At 39.1% G+C, this 18,056-nt stretch overlaps 2 protein-coding genes across 3 annotated transcripts in view; one reads left to right on the forward strand and one right to left on the reverse strand.

The window, feature by feature from the left end:
- Positions 1 to 2,559: 2,559 nt before the first annotated feature.
- Positions 2,560 to 10,989, forward strand: LOC145987982 (uncharacterized). Its single transcript, XM_083122822.1, has 3 exons — positions 2,560 to 2,631; positions 5,328 to 5,395; positions 9,054 to 10,989. The coding sequence occupies exons 1-3, from the start codon at positions 2,560 to 2,562 to the stop codon at positions 10,987 to 10,989; spliced, it is 2,076 nt and encodes a 691-aa protein (XP_082978948.1).
- A 3,572-nt stretch (positions 10,990 to 14,561) lies between these two features.
- Positions 14,562 to 18,056, reverse strand: part of LOC145988309 (uncharacterized) — a 264,996-nt gene continuing 261,501 nt past the window's right edge. For both annotated transcript variants that reach the window (XM_083123173.1, XM_083123174.1), the window contains one exon: positions 14,562 to 15,210. In XM_083123173.1, coding sequence (XP_082979299.1) covers positions 14,655 to 15,210 — 556 coding nt within the window. In that variant the 3' untranslated portion in view covers positions 14,562 to 14,654. The remainder of the gene's footprint in view (positions 15,211 to 18,056) is intronic.

An 18,056-nucleotide genomic window follows, 5' to 3' on the forward strand; every position in this document is an offset into this window, starting at 1 on the left:
GAATCCAACCTGTTGCATTCTTTTAATCCTTTGCACAAGATGTGATTCTTCCTCCGATGTTAGAACCCGTGACCGTCCTAAACGTTTGACGTGGACTTTGCGCAGTAGGTTGTCTCGCAGAGTCCTTCGTGGAATACTATATTCTCGCGAAGCAGCACTCACACTTAGTCCGCCCTTTACAGCATTTATTGCCCTCAGCAGTTGTTCCTGTGTCCACAAACCTCTCATTCCTTGTGATTTATAACGTGCCATTTTACTGAAATAAGATGGAAAAGTATTTTTAAGGACCGAAGTACGTAATAGCAACGCACACTTCTTTCAACACCACATTACTGATAATTATTTTTAGAAGGAAAACCATGGCGCTATTGTATCCTTCGCGTACGGCGTTATTGTAGCCAACCAAGAGGGGGCACATTCCACCACGCCAGTGCTCCCTGCTAAACTTGAAGATCGTAAGAACATGGTAAATACACTCCTCATGGAACACTGTATTCTAGAAAAAATCCCTACAAAAACTCTGATAAGCATGCCTGCCTAGCGATATGTAGTACAAGGAAACAAAAAAACTTCACTTATGTTTCCGTTGTTGAAATCCTGTTAGCGTTTTCCCTAAAGAAGCACAAGACAAAACACACATTGAACAGAACGACAATTATCGGAGTCTAGCAACAACAACCTTTCCTCTACACCAAGGCATGCTGCAGAGTGCTGCCACCTGCTTCGTCTTCCTGTAGAAAACAGTTGAAAATCAAACGGCGTTATTGCATCCGTGGCGTTATTGTAGCCGGTTACCCTACATTTTTACACATGAAATGTTTCTGAATTTGAAATACGTGTTTAATTTTTAACTTAAGGCATGCAATCTTACAAGTAACTGAGCATTGTAAGTGTTAGAGGGGGCTACATTCTGGGCGCAGCCGAAAAATCTTGAAACACTAAGGGCGCCGTGAAGCAAAGAAGTTTGGGAACCCTTGCTTGAAATGGTCGAAAATCAACCTCTCTGAACCATGGCGATATGATGCTAGGTGCAAAAATACGAAACACGACGGAAGAAGAAATATGAGCAATGTCACATTGACTGGCACTTGAATCACAAGCAAATATCTTAATACACAAAATACATTTTTTCTGGACTGGACGCGTCCTCCCCTCTGTCTCGCTAACGATGCACGTGCTTTCAATGCTGAATGAATGTCGTTGGTTAACATATAGTCGGTGTAATAGAAAGTAGATTGCGAAGTATGGTAGTCTTGCGTTGTACATACGTGAGATTGCATGTTATACTAATTAGTTTGCACTAGCCATTGCTAATTGTAAATTGCGTAATTAAAAGGGTGTTAATTGAATAAAAAATCTTCTATTACTTCAAATATAGCGTGATTTTTGGGGAAATTGTTGAAAATAAGTTGAACTGGTTATTCTCACTTTTTCAATTGAAGATGAAGTTACAAGGGAGAGGAGTAAATCTCCATTCAGTATAAAATATTTATTGTGAACACCCGTATGTGTGCATGCCATCACTCATCCGTATCTTCGCAAATTAGCCAAAAGTGCCACAAATAGAGAAGTAAAATAAAGCAAATCAACATATCACCTCCAAAGATGGCCGAGATCGAGAATTTCTGAGGCCCTACCCCCCATACCCCCTAAATGTGCCTTCATCTTAAGAGTTACGTAGTGGTAACGTCGTCGAGAAGGAACGATCCCAAGTTCGATACCCGGTGGGGACACATAGTGGTTTAAAACTGTAGGTACAGTCACCATCTTGCTGGAAGTGAGCTTTATTGATGATGCCTAACCTCTGAAGTTCCGGGACAAGAAATGTCTGTAGCATGATCAGCTAGCTGGCGCCATTCACAGTGTCCTCCTTGAAGAAGAATGCATCAACGAGGTGGTCCATGGAAACTGCGCACCACACATTGACCTTGAGGCTATCCAGCTTATATGTCTCGAACTCATGTAGATTCTCAACCCCCCCCCCCCAATTCGGCAATTGTGTCTATTCACTTTTCCCGAAACATTGATTCACAAAATTCCTTCCTCATATCACAGTCCTCTTCTATCATCAGTGACACGATGAATGCTAGAGGGAAAGTGATCCAGTACGAGCGACACTGTAGCTTGTCATATCGCTTCGGTACGAAATATTGCATTTGTTTATGAAAGTTTATTTTCCAAGCAACATTTGTCGTTTATGATTCATTAATTTTTATACCATGAATACATCGACATATTGGTTATTTCTGCCCGTCAGGCAATACAATGATACCCCCCTTAGCTAAAACAAAATTGAGGACAGGCCCATATCAAGCAAATATCTCTGTTAAAACTTCCTTACCAAATGGTTAAAACTAATTAATTAATTCATTACTTAGCAAGAACTAAAACTATACTATCAGTGAGGATTAAAATCTCCTTAAGTAGGTCAAAAGCTGAGGTTCTAAAAAGGCACTCAAAACACAAGACATAGACAGGTCAAGAGGACCCCGCAAATGATTATTGTGGTCGTGGTCCAGGCGCCAGAGCCTAGTTCGCCTGCAAGAAGCAGAGGTCACCATGCGTCGCTTACGGTTTGCCACTTCAGATATTCCTAAAACTTCCAACTTGGTAAACGTTCTCTTATACTGGGTGAGTCTTTTAAAAGAGGCCCCGTGGAAAATGCGCTCCTTGCATGTAGGCAACCTTGGTACACCGAAGAGAAGAGCGGGTTAGAGAACAGTCCAGGATATCGGTGCCAAGCATATTCGACAACATGACATGACATGACATATCCTGGACTGTTCTCTGCCCCGCTCTTCTCTTCGGTGTACCAAGGTTGCCTACATGCAAGGAGCGCATTTTCCACATGGCCTCTTTTAAAAGACTCACCCAGTACAATGTAAAAATACACATTTCACAAAATGGAATACAGTAAAACTTCGTTAATCCGGACTAATGGGGGGGGGATAAGTTAGTCGGTTTAACGAAAGTCCGGATTAACTAAAATAACATAAAAGAAAGGGCATAGGCCTAAATACACTATTCAGTACCTACAGTACAAAGTCTGCGGGAAAGAGAATTTCATCAGTGGTTGACTACCTTTTCTTTGGGAAATTCTCTTGTTGACATCTAGCCACATTTAAAACCTTGCAATCTGCTCCCCCCCCCTTTTGCCTCTCCGGATTACGCTAAGTCTCGCTTATCGGGGTCCGGATTAAAGAGGTTTTACTGTATAGTAAATCTATTACGAATCCTTATCCATAAAGATTAGAATTTGGGATTATTAATACAAACATCAGTTTCATCGGTTTAAAATAACCTATTGTCTTAAACGTATTACTTTTTATGACAGAAGTGGGATTTTTTGTGTGTAGTCCACTTAAATTAGTTTCATTATGATATAGTAAAATACCACAAGAAAATTAATTTCATTCTAATTTAGTTCTAATTGTCTCATTTATTGTTTGGATATCTTAAGCTCTGAAGTGCTAGACTTCATTTCTGAAATAAACCTTGGTTTGAAGAATCTATTCATGATAATTTCCATAGCCTTTGAATCCTACAAAGTAAATAATGTGCATGATGTCACACCCGTCACAGGCAAAAAATGTTTATAAGAAAGTATGTAGTAGAGAAAAAGGTCTAAATATGGGCGCCCCCTTTTTGTCATTTTCGGAGGAAAAAATTAAAATATCAAGCACCTGCCTTTAAAATGCATATCTATGAAATATATACTTAAATGTAATAGCATGCTAAAGTATAGAAGGTCTCCCTTTTTTTTAAAAAAAAAAGAGCAATTTCCAAAAAATGGTAAAATGATATATTTCAAAATTGTGGTCTAAATATGGGCTACTAGTGGCAATATCACAAAAAGCAATTAAAATTTAAAAAACAGTCATTTATCACTAAAACATTATAAAATTCATATTTATGAATAATCTGTTGTTTTGAAAATCACGCGGAATGGGAAAAAATCGAAATTAAGAAAAACATCCAAATATTTGTTGGAAATGTGATCTAAACATTAGACCTCATGTCATAGCCCATATTTAGACCATCACGCTATTTTTCTTCTTCAATTTATTTTCGCTCTCTGTGCTACATATTTCACAAACAAATCATGGCATTATAAAAGCACAGATTTGTTTTATGTACCGCTAATATCATAACCTATACAAAGCTGATGAGAATTCAGAAAACGCTGAGTTAAAACATACCTGCAAAAAGTTTTCGGAGGTCGCAATTCTATAACAGCGTCCAAGGCCGAAGCTAACCACCACTTTATCTTGCGAATTGGCGCCGCAACCTTTGTCCTTGACAGATAACCAGTTCCCTTAGCGTCTGTCAGGCTGCAGCACCCGGAAGCGCTGATAATTCCAAAACCCATATTTAAACCTTCGCCCATATTTAGACTTTCTCCTCTAATATTTTTAGAAACAAAAAGTATCTAAGCGTCGACTAAAGTTTGCTTTGTAAAAATAAAATAAAATTGTTTCTGTAAACCCATATATTTTACAAAGTTTTTCTGAAAAACTGAAGAAAGTCTTAAAGTCAAATCTCAAATTGCCTATCACAATTAAAAAAATGTATTTTCTGTAGCTGAAAATTGAAATTGAAATTAAATAACTTTCATCAAGGAAAACGAAATTACATAAATTGATATAGTAACATATTTGAAGGTGCTAAGAAAATAATTTAAGAAATGAATGTAAATTTGCCTGACACGTGTCACAATGAAATTGCCCTTTATACACTAGAGAGAACCGGGTTTATTTCCGAGAAAATACATATTTAAAAGTTTCAGAAAATAAACTTTATAGACTTTAGGTCCAACCTCCAATAACCCACATATGCATACCGTAGACTTCAGTACACATTTCTCCATAATGATTCCCACGAGATATGTCGTGGATACAAAATACGATACCAGCAAAGCAACTCACGTATTGGCCAAAATACGAGTATTTCGGTGACGATTCGCTACTGGCGTATCAAGTAAAATGTGCGCGCAGCCACACACACAGAATACAAAATGTGTCAATTGACACAAATATGTTGACTCCAGTAACACATTCAAATGCATAAAGTGCTAATGATGCATTTTTGTGCATCAAAATGCATATAGAAGTGCATCAAAGGGTACTTTTATCAGCTGATTTTCCTTGCGTTGCAATAAAAATGCACCAATTGAAAAGAAAAGACATGGTCACTTCAAAGGAACCAAAATTATATATAAATTGTGTCAACTGATTCGCCAAAATGCATCATATGATGCATTTCGAGTTATGCGTATGATCAAATCACTTTTTTAACTACCATAAAATGTTCTGTTTGTCTTATTTCAGATTCCATTCCTGATAGTATTCTTCTTGGCGGTGCTGATCCAATATAGCGAGGCCCGTTGGTCGAGAAGGTAAGTAGAGAAATAATAAAAAAATATATAATTTTGTATGTTATTGCACAATAACTCACGTGGTCCCTCTATATACGAGCAATTCCAGTGCGTTCGCGCCTGCAATTATGCAATTATGAAGTCAAGACAGTGCATAAATGCTCTAACTTCAAGACAAGATCAGAATGCACAGCCTACACAGAGAACTCGAAATGCATCGAATTAAGATTGATGCCTTTTTTGTGCATCCATTGACATACTTAACAGCCACTCTGGTTTCTTTCAAACCGTGTCTGATATCAATTGATGCATTTTCAGTGCATTTCACGGAACCATGGGTGATGGAAGTACCCTGTGATGCATTTCTGTCTGCGTTTTGATGCACTAAAATAAATTTATGCACTTTAATTTGAAACTGGAGTCAAGCCATTTTGCCTTGCGTTCTGTGTATATGCATTAAAATACATGTAAATACAACTTTTCTCCTGAGATTTCGGGCTGTGTATGGAGCCTTTGGGCACTCACCATCGTGAGGAAATTGGTGGCTACGAATGAGCAGTGTAACCCGGTCATGGAAACTTACAACATAGACTGTAGGTTCGTGGTGCTGACCACACGTCACCCCCTAACTGGCTAGATGATATCCCACATCTGCTGAGGCAAGTGGGAGTGAATCCGGCAGTCGGCAGGCAGACCCTGGTCCTCTACTTGCTGATATGTATCAAATATTTTGTAAACTTCTTTTTTATATCAAAGAAATCTAAATTATTCTAATGTCTTAAAATTGCCCATCCTAATGATTTGATAAATTAATGTCTCTTCTTTTTCTGAATGCAGAAAATAAGATTACAGGGAGTCTCAGTAAAAAGGTAACTGAATATGGTTTGTTTTGGGTACTTTCAGTTACTTTCTTTATTGAAACATCCTGTATATTGCACAAGGTATTAACTAGTTAATTCTCAAGTTCCTGTTTGAGAGAATATTTATTCCAGATCTTTAGCAACAAATTAACAAGAACATTAATGAATATTACCGTAACATAAAAATGCATGGAAGGGCAAACATTTATGTGAAATAACGATTCGATAAAACGTACAAAAAAGCAAGGAAATGTATTAAAACTTTTTCTTCCATTTTATACGTGCATTCTTTACTCGTGTTAACACTCCATTTTCTTTGGAATGCAATAAAAATGCACCAAATTAGAAGCTACGACCAATTATGAGACACTATATAAATTGATGCATTTGTGTGTTGTGTGTACAAGTAGTGATTTTAATAGAAATATTCTATAATTAATTCTGTTACAACATTTCTTCCATTTACACAAGTGAATAATATTAAAAGTACATTCTAAATTATTGATAGACTCAATTATTTGTTGACTTTTTCTGAGTTTTTGTAGTACTTACTTATATTCTAATTAAAATATCAATTATTTAACCTTACTAGTGCTAGCAACGACATCTTTACATTGTCTTCAGAAACAAGCATGGAGTACACTGATTTTAGTAATACAAAACAATGTAATCATTTTACTAAATATTATGTGAAACCGTTATTACTGATTGTTTTATTGCTCTACCAACTTTTTTTTCTTTTTTGATGATTGTGCATTGTACAGACATTTACTTTGTTACAGAATAGAAATATGTTGGTAAATAATAAGGTTAACAGCTAGTTCTTACATCTCGTATGAATGCAATAGGTTTTGTATAGCGACTGTACAGTCAGCGGCAATAAAAATGCGACAACTAGATCCTGAAATACACGCTTTCCTGAAAAGCGTTATGGGTTTTGCCTAACTATACGGCGATAAGTGGATTTTAATAGCAAGTTTTCAATGGTAATTTCAACCAGCATCGTAGAGTTAGGCAACACATATCAGACTTCACGTCGTGATGGCACAATGGACTATCATGAACAATGCTATGGGGAAATAACGCGCGCTGTTGCCAAATATATGTTTTAAAATTTATGTGAAGTAAATAAAAAATACAGTAATGAAGGAAATTTTATGTGGAATACGATCTGTTGAGGACGAAAATTTTAAACTTTATTTCATATTATTTTAAATAATTAAAATGCAAGTTGTCATTGAAACCAAATTTTGAACATAATTTCCATTCAAAACGTTAAAGCATACCGAAAATCGGGGCAATTCTTACGAAAAAAATCGACACTACTGTGCAATTATCATTGGTGATGGTGCTTTTGAGAATTTGTCAATATTTTTAAAAAGCATGTCTTTAAAAAAATAAATTGTCGAATAAAATGTGTGGATTTTATTATTGGCGCAGTGGAAAATGTCGTCTCCAGCGAAATTTTGTTCAAAAGTCTACGTAAAAACTCACAGCGACAAAGTTGTAAAGATAATGATGAAATTATTTTCTGCCTTCTCTCAAAGGTTCCCAGAACCGTTACTTCACTATAAATGCAGTTTGTTTTAAGCCGAACAGCCCGCGAAGTAAGTAGAAAGACTGACGTGTCTCTTAGTCTCGTTATCATTTGGCACCTTATACAATAAGTGTTACCGATTAAGGTAATACTTATTATATAGCATCTAGGAAAGACTGTATTAATACATTTGATGATTCAATGCTGCTTTATGAAATAGAGGAATTCTGCTTGCATTTCATGAGAGTCACTCCGTGTTTTCTTAACTCGGGTTAATAATATTATTATCTTAATTGAAAACTAACAACTACAACAAATGTGACAACAACTAGAACAATATAAAATACATACAAGATGTTTATTGTGAAAGGAAGGAAGCGCGGTAATTCCGGTCGCCGTTAAGAGCCAGCGAAACTTAAATGGCAACACCGCGCGGTTTCCCTATAAGATCCATTGTGCCTTCACGACGTGAAAATGACTTTTAGGTGTTCCATTTTTATTGCCGGTGACTGTACAGTAGCAGACACGTCCGGATTGTAAGACAGCTTTGTTACAGTACAACACAAGTATCTGCGACTGCACTCTATACTGTTAATAAGCCTGTCTGAACGCAATCGTGTATTAGCAGGAAACTCCCATGTTTAGGCTCGTAATCATACTGTTATGGCTGGTTCAGGCGCGAATCACAACAGTGTAGAAGTTCATCCGAACAGGTTCCATTCAGTAGAGGCGACCCCAGAGAGAGTCTGGTGCGGGGCACATGCAGCTGCTAACAGCCTAAACCTGGTTCTCTTGACCAACCACATATGCATTAGAACTAAGCGGGATTGTTAGGTTAGGAGCCCCAGGTTTAGAGCTCTTTAATTTAGATCAGGTTCGGCTGGGATGCATACATTCCAGGCATGTTTTCCTTATAGAAAAATAATAAAATCCATGCGGTACGGCCTGAAAATGTCGTTCGGATAGCAAACTTTGTGTGTGTGTGGGGGGGGGGGTGATTTTAGATGATTGGCACCCAACTGAGGAAGTCTTGTTTTACTCTAACAAAATGGAAAATTTTGTAAATGCTGGACCAGTCTAACGTGCATTTTGCAGACTACCGAGGCTTTATCTGTACTCACAACCAATATAATATTCTGTTAGCCTCTTGATGTATCCTGTTCATGTGTCTTCCTAATTGTCCTTTCTTCAACTTCATCTGAGCACTATTCATCCTCACATTCGCAATTAGTTACAATTAGTTAAAAAGCGATGTAACATAAATCAAATTTTCTCTTTTCAGGCGATCAGTAAGCGTCATCCACAGAAAGCGCGATGTTAGTAACCGTCGTCCGCATCATCACAATCACCGCCATCATCGCCATGTCCGCAAGCACAAGCGTTCCAGATTCCCTAATCATGGTCACGTGAAGAGGCCGAGGTACGTAGTCATACGCCACGGAGCCCCGATGCGCTTGTTGCGCAGACGACCATTCCGGAAACCCAGGCCGTTCGGTCGAATTCGTGTTCCGCCCACGAAATTCCGCCAACCCCCTCTTCCAGACCTGGAGAATCCAATCTCGCCAAACCACATCCCGATGGATGTTCCGTTCCACGATCCTATCACGAGTCACGAGTTTCACGGCGATATCAACAACATGGTGCTGCAGAATCAGATAGGCGACTTAAAGTTCCAGAATCATGAAGTGGATGACTTGATCGCCAATGACATTGGTGTGGTTCAGTTCGGAAACAAGAAACCTCTACTGAATGTCCAAGCTGTTTTTCCGAATCCTCTAGGCCCGCAATTCAACGAAGTGTTCCAGCCAACTCCCTTCCAGAATCAAATCCGTGCTTTGCATCCTTTCCCCGACCAGAACTTCCAGTTGGAAACGCCACACAGCTTCCAAAGCCAAATCAGTGCCACAATTCCTTCTTTAGGCCAGCCTTTCCACAAGGAACCTCCTTTCCAAAGCCAGTTTCAGAACCAAATCAGTGACACATATCTATCACCAGACCAGTCTTTCAAAAAACAACCGCAGAAAACACGCTTCCAGCCAAACCATTTGCAGAACCAAATCAGCGTCAGCCACCCATTACCAGATAAGTTCTTCCACAAGCAACCACATCAAACCGAGAACCAAATCAGTGTCACGCATCCTTTGCCTGGCCATTCCTTTCCTGAAGAACCATATGATGAATTTTATGAGGGCGAGTTCCTACCACATAGTTTCCAGAGTCAGATCAGTGCCGCAAACTCTTTCTTGCAGCATTCCTTCCCCAAGGAAACAGGGTCAGTTGAGGGCATGTTTGAACCGAACAACTTCCAAACCCAAATAACGTCCGCAAGTTCTCTTCTAGAACAGTCATTCCCAAGGGAACCAAACGATATGATGTTCCAGGCACAGAACTTCCAGACTTCAATTGTTCCTTCCCCAGACAACTCCGCCCGTAAGCAACCGAAAGGAGAACCATACCTGAACCAGTTCCAACCCCAACACTTGCAGACTCCATTAGATTCTTCGTCAGATCATTCCGTCCACAACCAGTTTGAGGGCCATAACTTGCAGATTCCAATCAGTTCTTCAACACATCAATCCATCCATAAGCAACCAAAGGCAGAACCATTCCAGAACCAGTTCGAGGATCATAACTTGCAGACTCCAATCGGTTCTTCTGCTCATCAATCCATACATAAGAAACTGAAGGGAGAACCATTCCATAACCAATTCCGGGCACAAAACTTCCAGAATCCAATCAGTTCTTCTACACAGAATTTTATCCAAAAGCAACCAAAGGAAGAACCATTCCAGAACTTGTTTCAACCACAGAACTTCCAGATACCAATAGGTTCTTCCACAGAACAATTAATACAAAAACAACCACATCCAACAACTCAGGTTCGTGGCAAACCACAACAATTTCAGACCCAAATCAGTGCAACAAACTTTCCTCTGATTAACTCGAACCAGAAGAAGCCAGCCTTACCTCCTTTCCTGAACAACGAACCTCACAGCTTCCCGAATCAGAACACTGAAGTACTGGGCCAGAAAGACTACGGCGGAGGAATAAATGACCTTCCAAGCTTCGGACCATCAATAATACATGCTTCGAACCACGAACAGAATATAGAAGACGTCTGGCAGTACTCCTGGGACGGAAAACTTGGAAATAAAGCAAGAGCTCACACTTCTTTCAAGCTTTATAATACTAAAGGGAACGATGTATTTGCAAGATAATAAATTATTACAATATAATTGTCGTTTCTATTGCTGTGACCACGAGTGTTGAATTGCAATGAAGAGTGTCTTCACGTGAGCCCTACCCAATGACGAAGAAATGAGTGTCAACAGGAGTGTTGCAAATGGGTTCAAAAAGTGTTTCCGTCTTCCAGATAGCGTATTTTTACAACACGATCAGGCACGATTATCATTCATTAGTGCACCGTCGAAGGGTACAATAATATAGGGTTAACATGAATGATGTGATCGATTTCAAACATACACTACTCACCTTAAATCGAATCAAGGTGCACAAAATATGTACAGATGGAAAGATATACTCCAAAGGTTGATGTTGGTCAACACTGCAACCACAGAGAGTACACTGCTTACCACCAGGGGCGATACTAGAGAAAATGGCTTATATCGAACACAGTAGAGTTTTCCACATATTCACAAATCTGTTATTCGTGTGCAACGAGTTGGCTGAATATCCATCCAGGGAACAGCTTATTCATTAATTGAGTTGGTGTATTAAGTCCACTTTGTGCACAGTAAGACTAATCGGGACTGGACCAACAGTTTGAAGTGAGATCCGAACCACTATGAGCCTCCACCGGCTATCGAACCCGGGACCCCTTGATTACGACGACGTTGCCACTGCACAATATGGCAGGCCCGGCATGCAATTCGTATGTGGTACTCTCTGTATGAAAATGTCGATAGGAACTGCGTGTAGAGGTTCCAAACGCTGTCTTCAATGAAGCCATTTTCTCTAATGTCGCTCCTGGTGGCAAACAGTGCATATTTGTAACGTGTAGCAGTTCCACGTTACAAATGTGTATATAAACTTAATATTTTTCTTTGTTTGGTACTTAAAATGTTTGTGTGTTAATGGTTAATTACCAAGAAAAGTGGAACACACCTCGTATATAGACTATACATCCTGATGTTAAATATAAGTTCAAAGAGTTTGTTTCTTTCTGCCAGCAAGCTGAGCTGGAATTTCATTATCGGTGACAACAATGCGAGAAAGCAATCGCTATTGTGTAGAAGCCAGGCAGACTCAACTTTATGTAAACGTTGAAACCGGGGAAAAGACGAAAGATTAGGCTGTCTTCCCCACGCTATATCTGTCGTGTCCCTTGGCGGACAATAATTTAACTAATATCATATTAATCCCTGATTCTTTTACTGCAAGACGGTGTAATCAGAATTTAGTTACGTTAAGGTAAACGAAAGTTATGCCCGCGCAAGACAAAACCTGTATTTAAAAAAAAAGATTGCTTAACATTTTAACGTTGTAAACTTTCTTTCTTTTCTTTGTTGTCTTTTCGCGAGGCCGTTGCAGGGAGAGAGGGGAGTTGGAAGAAGCCATACTCCCTAGTCAAATTAAATGCTGAGTGTAACAATTAAAATTATATTGCATATTTAATATTCACAAAAGGTTAAAAATAGTAATTTCTGCATGTAGCTAATTATGTTCCTCATTGATATTTTATTAATATGTATTTTATTGTAATGTAAAATTGATGTTAAGATAAAAGTTGGTAAATCCTTCACGACACCGAGAAATGCTATATAAGCAGCGAAGCTCGGTGGCCCGTGGCCTTTTGTATTCGAACTCCAGATAAATACGGAACTCGTATTACCGTCTTTTCTATCCACACTCTTACTTCTGCGCTTACTTCCACGTCGCTATTAGGAATTAGTTTATAAATGGATTACCTTAGGACAATTACTTAGCTCTTCTGGTCAGAAGGCTTATGTTCTATCGGTTCTATGCTCCTGGCCAGGAGATATAATTGAGAGGGCTGTGATTGTCTTAAGATATACCGGAATTCGGGATCGGTCGATAGACTGTTGGTAGTCAACGTTTGTGACCCTGGTCAGGGAACACCTTTTCTTATTCTGTGGTCACGGATTAATTTTCGGTTCTCTGGTCAGAGGCTGAAAAGAGAAAAGGAAGTTGGATACTTAACCGAATATCGACAGAACCTAGTGGGAAAAAGGATTGTCGATTGCTTATAGAATCTTGGTCAAGATCTATAAGTAGATTGAGAACCTTTGACCCAGAATTACGAGGGACCTTACATCGAGGATTGAAGCAGCCGGATTAACCCGAACCTTGAGCCGAGGAGACTCAAGCCCCGAAGAGATACTGAGCGTGAAGCCGAGGCTCAATAGACCCATCGAACCAAGTACGATCCAGGGCGGACCGTTACATATTACATGGCTGCAATGTAGACCAACATAAACGTTTTGAGTTTATCTTTACATCCGCAGCAATGTTGTGCTTCTGAGTTCCATAAAGCGTGATTCAAATCTATCACACCATTTATGCTATCCCTGTATAAGTGTTTTAAAAACAACTGCATTAACCATTCCAGATAACAGAGGTAATATCCACTATTTTTTGTTACGTTTGTTATACAATTTTGAGGGGAAAAAATTGAGTTAACAAATTTATTGTTCAGAAAAAGCCTGTTCTCTAAGTAGCCCACTCTGCTCTCCTTTGCCGAAGCCCGTATTTTAAAGTATTGTTGAAAATCACTGCACGATTCTATCAAGGAATAACGATCATATACGAGGTGTGGCAATAAAGTTTCCGGACTCTTGCTGTAACTCATTTATTGAAAAAAAAAATCAGACAATCGAAATGTTGTACCCTTCAATGTATTCCTCTCCTCGATCCCTACTCCGCTCCACGCAGATCTTCGACTGTTAGAAGCAGTGTTGCAGGTCATTTTCTGATATGCTGTTCAAGAGTTGCGTCGATTTAGCTTTCACCGAATCCACAGACTCGAACCGGGTTCCTTTTAGTGCGGACTTGACTTTAGGAGGAAAAAAAGTCGGACGGGGCTAGGTCCGGCGAGTACGGTGGATATTCCAACACTGGAATGTTGTGTTTTACTTCTTCACAGATAGCGCGTTGTGAATTGCAACGGTGTCCTGATGAAGAATCCATGAGCCATTCTTCCACATGTCTGATCTCCTTCTTCTCACCCGTGCACGAAGGGTCCCCAAAAGATTCTTAAAACACAACTGATTGACAGTCTGACCTTCAGGCACCGAATCAACGACTATTTTTAGCGACCTTCTCGATACTGACTTGAGTTCGCGAAGAGCAAGGGCGGCCTGATCGTGGATCCTCCCGACGCCTTCTCTATCCTCTTTTAAACTTCTTAAACTACTCGAAAACTCGTGTGTGAAATAAACACTGATCCCCACAAATTTTTTCCAACTAATTGTAAGTTTTCGTGGCGGATTTCCCAAGTTTTGTGATATTAACAAGTTGTTCCACTTTTGAACTTAACATGATTCCGACGGAGCTCAGATGCACGGTTTGCTTCTAACAAATGCTACAGCCAGACTGCCCCTCGCATGTGCGTAAAAGTTTGTGCGCAGACAGAGGAAAGTCCACAGATCAGTATCCTATCCAGCTGTCTGTTATCGACGTAACCTGAAATGAATTTGAAAATCAATCCGGAAACTTTATTGCCACACATTGTACTTCCAATTGAAAATCTTTACCCTACATACCAGCACAATATCAAAGATTATTCGAAAATCAAAAACTTTATTCGACACATCATAATTACAAAATAAAAATCAACAACAATGCTCATATAAAAGACAAAAACAATGCAAACAACAACGCAAGTTAACAATGGATTTTTGGTTCATCCCTGGTACATGTTAAGGTAAGAGTAAGACTGTGATCCTTTCGTTGGCTGATTCTGCAGAAGGTAGTGTTGAATCGATGGATTTTGCGACACCTGCTGGGTGTGCAGACTTGGACTTTGGCCCTGGTAAACATTGCCGCTTTGGTAACTTCCATGTGCGGCTTGCAAACCTGGCTGCTGAAGTTGTTGTGGAGCCAGCGGAAATTGTTGTGGACCCAGCTGAAGTTGTTCTTGCGGAGCCACCTGCAGAGGTTGTTGCGGAGCCACCTGAATTGACTGTTGAGGAGCGTAGTACTGGGATGGACCGGCTGCAGGGGAGTATCTGTACTGCTGACCAGCTGGACCATGGAGGTAAGCCGGGGCTCCAGGTCTGTTGACGAGAGGGATGGTTTGCTTCTTCACCTTCCTGTAGACCTGCCTCACGATCTGTGGTCGCCTCTTGTTGCGCAGGGTATACAGTGGCTGCATCTGCCTGTTGATTGGCTGAGGTCTCTGTGGGTACACAGGGATCGGTCGGACAGCGACTGGGCGTTGATTGGTCTGGATTCCGGCTCTGAAAGATTGGCCAGGTGTCAAATGCAAATTCTATGTGTCGATGAAGTCATTGAGTGTGGAGATGATTCTGTGCATGTAGGTGCTTCTTTAACGAAGTTCTTCCATTTTGCTGATATATACAGTGCATCTTCTTTCCTCATTTCAAATTTGCAACTTTTAACGAAACCGACACTGCTTCGACATATCAAAAATAGACTATACGTTTCGGAACAACTCTTAAGGAAACCACAGCCAAAATTACTGTCTAGATTTTCAGGAATGTATGTTCTTCACAAAGATTAAATGTTTTAACACGGTATCACAAGCTTTGGACTGCGGTTAGTAATGGGAGTTAGAATATATTCCAAACGTTATGCTTTTCGGCAATGGTACTTACTATAAGGACCTATTTTATGTGAATTGTCATGTCACTATAACACCTGTCACTTAAGCTCGATTCAAATCACGCCAACCTTACAATCAGTAAGAACGATTATTCCAGGGAGGGACTTAAAACTTGTCTAACCTACACATTCATCGAATACTTCAACATTATACTATATGGGTGTTTGGTATAGGACGCCGAATTAGAAAATTAAATAAAAATAGGGAAAATATTATGAAAATAGTTATATTTCACATATAAGTAAGCAGTAACATCTCCCATTTACGTATGAAAGACAATGTCAGGCATATGTCCACCCCTACTGACTCTGCATGCATTTATTCGCTTCACAAAATTATTGATAACCCTCACGCAGATGTCTGTCCCGATGCCTCCAATGCCCCGTATGATTTCCGCCTTCAGTTCCAAAAGGGTTCGTGGTTTGTTGGCGTACACCTGTGATTTCACAAACCCCATAATGGCCTAACGGGCATACCAGCAAGTTCCAAAGTAGTAGCTCAAGTTATGGACCTGCCTGGATATTCCAACCTAGGAGGATATCCAGTTCAGGGACAGAAATTATTCTGGATGATTAGTGGAATCAGAATTGCGTTTATGCTTGCCAAAAAGCTTGTTTATGTGTGTTGTTATATATTGCACAAATGGTTAAGTGTAATAAATAGAGATAATGTCATTGGCTTTATTCTGAATAATCATTCCTGAAAGAATGAATGAGTTTGAGTTTTAAGTTCACTTTATGCACAGATAGGGTAATCGGGACTGGGTCAACAGTTTAAAGTGGAATCCGAACCACTATATGCCTCCATCGGGTATCGAACCCGGGACAATCATACCTGAATAAGTGTCACGTAGGTTAGGAGGATTACTGTTGTACAGAAAGTGAGACGGTCGTTAACACACACATAAACAAATCAACGTCACGAATCTATTGAACATATTCAGGCAGGACGACTTTTATATTATAGAGCAAGATGCATAACTGTAATGGCTTGCCACCACTCAGTACTAAGTCACATGGAGGCTGTTGCCAATGCACTCGTGTCGTCTGTTTTTCTGCGGAAGTAAGCAAATAAAACTCTAGCGCCTCATCAGACAATGTGCCCTAACCAACGAGCTCTATATATATGAACACTAGAGAGGGCCTAAACCGGTTTTTACGCGGCCAAGTCTTGAGTGGTCAAAACATTGAGTGTTTACCAAAGAATCGCAATGTGCCGAAGGTGTGCAGCGTATAACTGCACAAATAGAAGTGATAAAACGAATGGACTATCATATTTTGCGTAGCTAATTACTGTATTACTGTTATTTATCATATTTTGAAGTGTAGCAAGTAGAATTCGCACGAGAAATGATTTGTTATGTCCATCCTTGTGTAGACAACGTATACTAGGGGAAGTGGGGGGGGGGGGCAACCTCGACCCCCTTGCTTCAGAGAGGTCCACATCAGTTAAAAATAATTGTTTCTGTGCCGTTTATTACGGGTTTATAGGACGCAGATGCTCCGAATTAAGAAACAAATAGATTTTTCCTGACTTTATTTATTTTTTAATTTAATTGTTTATTTAATAGAAGATTCCAAATACAGCTTTAGCCATTTTACATTGGAACGAATTAACAGAACATAAGAAGAAAAATAATAACATAAATCAACAAAAATAATAACTTAGAATAAATTACATGTGGTTAAGAGACTTACATACTTTTAGTTAACTTTTTTCTAAAGCGGTTTGCTTTGCCATTCTTTAAAATATCCAAAGTTACTGAAAGCAGAATCAATCCAATTAAATAAAAATATGTAGCTACTATTCGTGAAAGCATGAAGTAAAAATATTATTTTATATGAAACCATGCAAATTCACTACAGCATTAATATCCAATGAAAACAAAAGGGAATTATGATAGAGAATGTTATTGGATATGATTAAAATTGCCACTTTTATACGTAAATTATTAATTTGTTATTGAAGACACACATTGTAATTAAATATAATGAACGTCGCATCAGTGGCACATCAAAAATGAAAACAAAGACTAATTTATATTCTTGATTTTAATCTTCAACCTGTTCATCTATTGATTCATAGGTGATGATACGAAATGTGTATTAATTAACTTTTTTTATTTTTTTTTAAAATTAAACTGATTTTTTCATATATCTGAAAAGTTCTAGTTAGAGGCCAGCGTATTTTGTATACCCCCAGCCCCGCATCCACGTAGGGCAGGCCCTGATGTGACTATACATGTAGAATACTTGTAGACAGTGTAATATATGTAATAATGTAAACAATTAGGCGTTCCAAGGAAGGCTAAAAGGGCACGGTATTTTAGAAGCAGAATTGAATTTTCTTTCGTTTTGACTTTCTGAATAGGTGTGCGATACGAGCATCATGTTAAGTATCACATACATATTATTCTCATTAATGGAAGCAGACAACGTTTGTCGCATGAATACAACCTTT

The sequence above is a fragment of the Lepisma saccharinum genome, chromosome 5 (genome assembly GCF_977018435.1).
Source record: "Lepisma saccharinum chromosome 5, izLepSacc3.1, whole genome shotgun sequence".
Lineage (NCBI taxonomy): Eukaryota > Metazoa > Arthropoda > Insecta > Zygentoma > Lepismatidae > Lepisma > Lepisma saccharinum.